General features: G+C 46.4%; 1 protein-coding gene across 1 annotated transcript; it reads right to left on the bottom strand.

The window, feature by feature from the left end:
• Window positions 1–360: 360 nt before the first annotated feature.
• LOC112248847 (ATP-sensitive inward rectifier potassium channel 12-like) lies at window positions 361–2,618 on the bottom strand. The gene has a single exon (XM_024418236.1). The coding sequence runs from the start codon at window positions 2,432–2,434 to the stop codon at window positions 1,133–1,135; it is 1,302 nt and encodes a 433-aa protein (XP_024274004.1). The 5' UTR covers window positions 2,435–2,618; the 3' UTR covers window positions 361–1,132.
• Between the last annotated feature and the right edge of the window lie 237 nt (window positions 2,619–2,855).

Here is a 2,855-nt window from a genome sequence, read left to right as displayed (position 1 = left end):
GCCTGTAATCGAACCCACAAATGCTGATGCTCGAGATACTCAACGAGTCTAAAGAAGGCCAGTTGTATTGCTTCTTTAATCAGAACAACAGTTTTCAGCTGTGCTAACATAATAGCAAAAGGGTTTTCTAATGATCAATTAGCCTTTTAAAATGATAAACTTGGATTAGGTAACACAACGTGCCATTGGAACACAGGAGTGATGGTTGCTGGTAATGGGCCTCTGTGTGCCTATGTAGATATTCCATAAAAATCTGCCGTTTACAGCTCCAATAGTCATTTACAACATTAACAATGACTACACCGTATTTCTGATCAATTATTGTTATTTTAAAGAACAAGAAATATGCTTTTCTTTCAAAAACAAGTGACCCCAAACTTTTGAACGGTAGTGTAGGTTCCCAGTAATATAACAAATGCTACTTTCATAATATAAATTGTTTACTTTCTAAGTGATTCAAATTGCATAGAAATGCAAAATACACAATGCACATTTATGCATTTAATCACTGTATTTTTCCAATGTGAAGGTTATGTTTCATATATTTTTCAAATAGCTAATTAGCTACAGGCAGTATTTATGGAAAGCACCTTTAAAACTACAGGTGTGCATATAGAAAATGTTTAGCTAAACATCAGTAGGTATCCAGTGTTTCTATTTCCAACACACTCTCCCTCTTTGACTGACTCTGTAAACTACAATACAGGGCAGTTATAAGAATCCCCCAAAATACCCTCTTGATCTGTTGGAAATACTTCACACACTTTACTACGAAATCTCTCTCTATTTTTTTATAGCTAAGATATTATTTCCTAATAGACAATGAATATTGCATTATATAAAGCTCCTACCTCAAACTATCTCATGACCAAAATATTTCAAGTTTTCCTAAAGAGAGAGGGGTCTTTTTATGAACGTTCCTGTTATTCCATGCTATGAGGAAGCAGCACTGCTGTCTCCACTCCTGGCTGTTTCTAGTCTGACTAGAGTGATTTCCTCTTTCCTTATGGCTGTAGAGGGATGCTAACAAGTCATGGTTTTTATATGGCACATGCATTACTCTGCATGTATTCACATGGAAAACAACCCGCTAGAACTGAGTAACAAGAAAAATATTGACAAAGGTCTAAGGTCATATCTCTGATTCTCTATGATATGACCTCTGGTCTAGGCCGACGGTGGCCTCCAGTCTCTCTAGCTCTGGCACCCTGTCCATATCCTGCTTCCCCTCCTCATCCTCTTCCTCGTCCCGGCTGATAAAAGCCAGCTCATTCTCATAGCAGAAAGAGTTGTCGGTGGGCGTAGGATCCTTGTCCTCGTCCTCTATCTCCGCCATGTCCTTGGCACTGCACTGGGGGGTGGACGGCACCTCAAAGGTTTTGTGGAAGTGAGCGTAATCCACTTTGTACTGGCTCTTCTCCTCAAAGACGACAGGCTCAAAGCGGTGACCCCACAGGATCTCTGAGGACAGGTAGGAGCTGCGAGCTTGCGCTGTCATGGCTGTGGCTTCCACCATCCCTTCAAGTATCACCACTATCTCAAAGTCAGACAACTCTAGGTCCTGCTTGCTGATGCCAAACAGGGGGCTTTCCTCATCAATCTCGTGCACAATGGTGAGCGGGGAGACCAGGAAGATGCGGTCGATGCCCATGTCATACCCTACGTTGATGTCGATCTGGTCCAGGGGGATGTACTCACCCTCCTCGGTGATGCGAGGTTTGATGAGCTGGGCCCGGACATGGGCCTCCACCATGTGGCTCTTCCTCAAGTTGCCCACCCTCCACATAAGGCACAGCTTCCCGTCACGCATGGCGATCACTGCATTGTTGCTGAAAAGCAGCGTCTCTGCACGCTTCTTAGGCCGCGCCATCTTGGCTAAGATGGCGCCAATCATGAAGGAGTCGATGATGCAGCCGAAGATGGACTGGAAGACCACCATGAAGACAGCCGAGGGGCACTCCTCCGTCACGCAGCGGAAGCCATAACCAATGGTGGTCTGGGTCTCCACAGAGAACAGGAAGGCGGCCACGAAGCTGTTGACCTGCAGGACGCAGGGGCTGAAGTTATCGTCTCCACCACCCGGGTTGTCCATATCCCCATGAAGCAAAGCGATGACCCAGAAGGCCAGGCCGAATGCCAGCCAGGACACCACAAACACCAGTGTGAACATCAGGAACATCCAGCGCCAGCGGATGTCCACACATGTGGTGAAGATGTCTGACATGTAGCGCTGCGACTTCTCATCCATGTGCGAGAAGCGCACATTGCACTGGCCGTTCTTGTTCACGAAGCGACTGCGGCACTTGCGGCGCATCGTGTGGATCTTGCCGTTGCCGAAGCCGTTGCCCATTGTGACAGCAGGCATGGCACCGAGACACAGGCCTTCTTCCTCCGAGGACACGATGCAATAGCTGTGCGCCCCAACCACACTCATAACCGAGCCAGACTCAGCTAGTGGGGCACCAGAGAGTCGCTGCTCCAACTCAACAGACAGAGTGGTAGTCAAGATGCGGGAAATAGCACTGGGGATCACAGGAAATGGCTACAGGCAGCTCCCCCCTTCTGCCAAAAAAGATCTCTGTCCAAGTGGGCCAAATGGGTCCTAGACACACCCTTCCTGACCTGAGGAGACGAGAGAAGCCAGAGGTTAGTCTACTACACACAGGATCCTGATATTATCTACTGTTTGTATGATAAAAAATGAAACAATTGAAATATCTAAAACATTGATGTGTGTTCTATATGCAACACTTCAATAAAAATTAAGCTATTACACGCAGGCCATGTTAAACAACACCCCTCCCATTCTGCCTCAAAGACTCATCTACTCAGCGGCATTTTAAGTGTTTTATCAC

Source organism: Oncorhynchus tshawytscha, linkage group LG01, assembly GCF_018296145.1.
Source record: "Oncorhynchus tshawytscha isolate Ot180627B linkage group LG01, Otsh_v2.0, whole genome shotgun sequence".
NCBI classification, from domain to species: Eukaryota; Metazoa; Chordata; class Actinopteri; order Salmoniformes; family Salmonidae; genus Oncorhynchus; species Oncorhynchus tshawytscha.
The sequence above is the reverse complement of the archived record's forward strand: the minus strand, read 5'-3'. Positions and strand labels throughout refer to the sequence as shown.

Coding starts and splice junctions, on each gene's coding strand:
- LOC112248847 (XM_024418236.1), bottom strand. CDS start 2,434: ATGAGTGTGGTTGGGGCGCACAGCTATTGCATCGTGTCCTCGGAGGAA.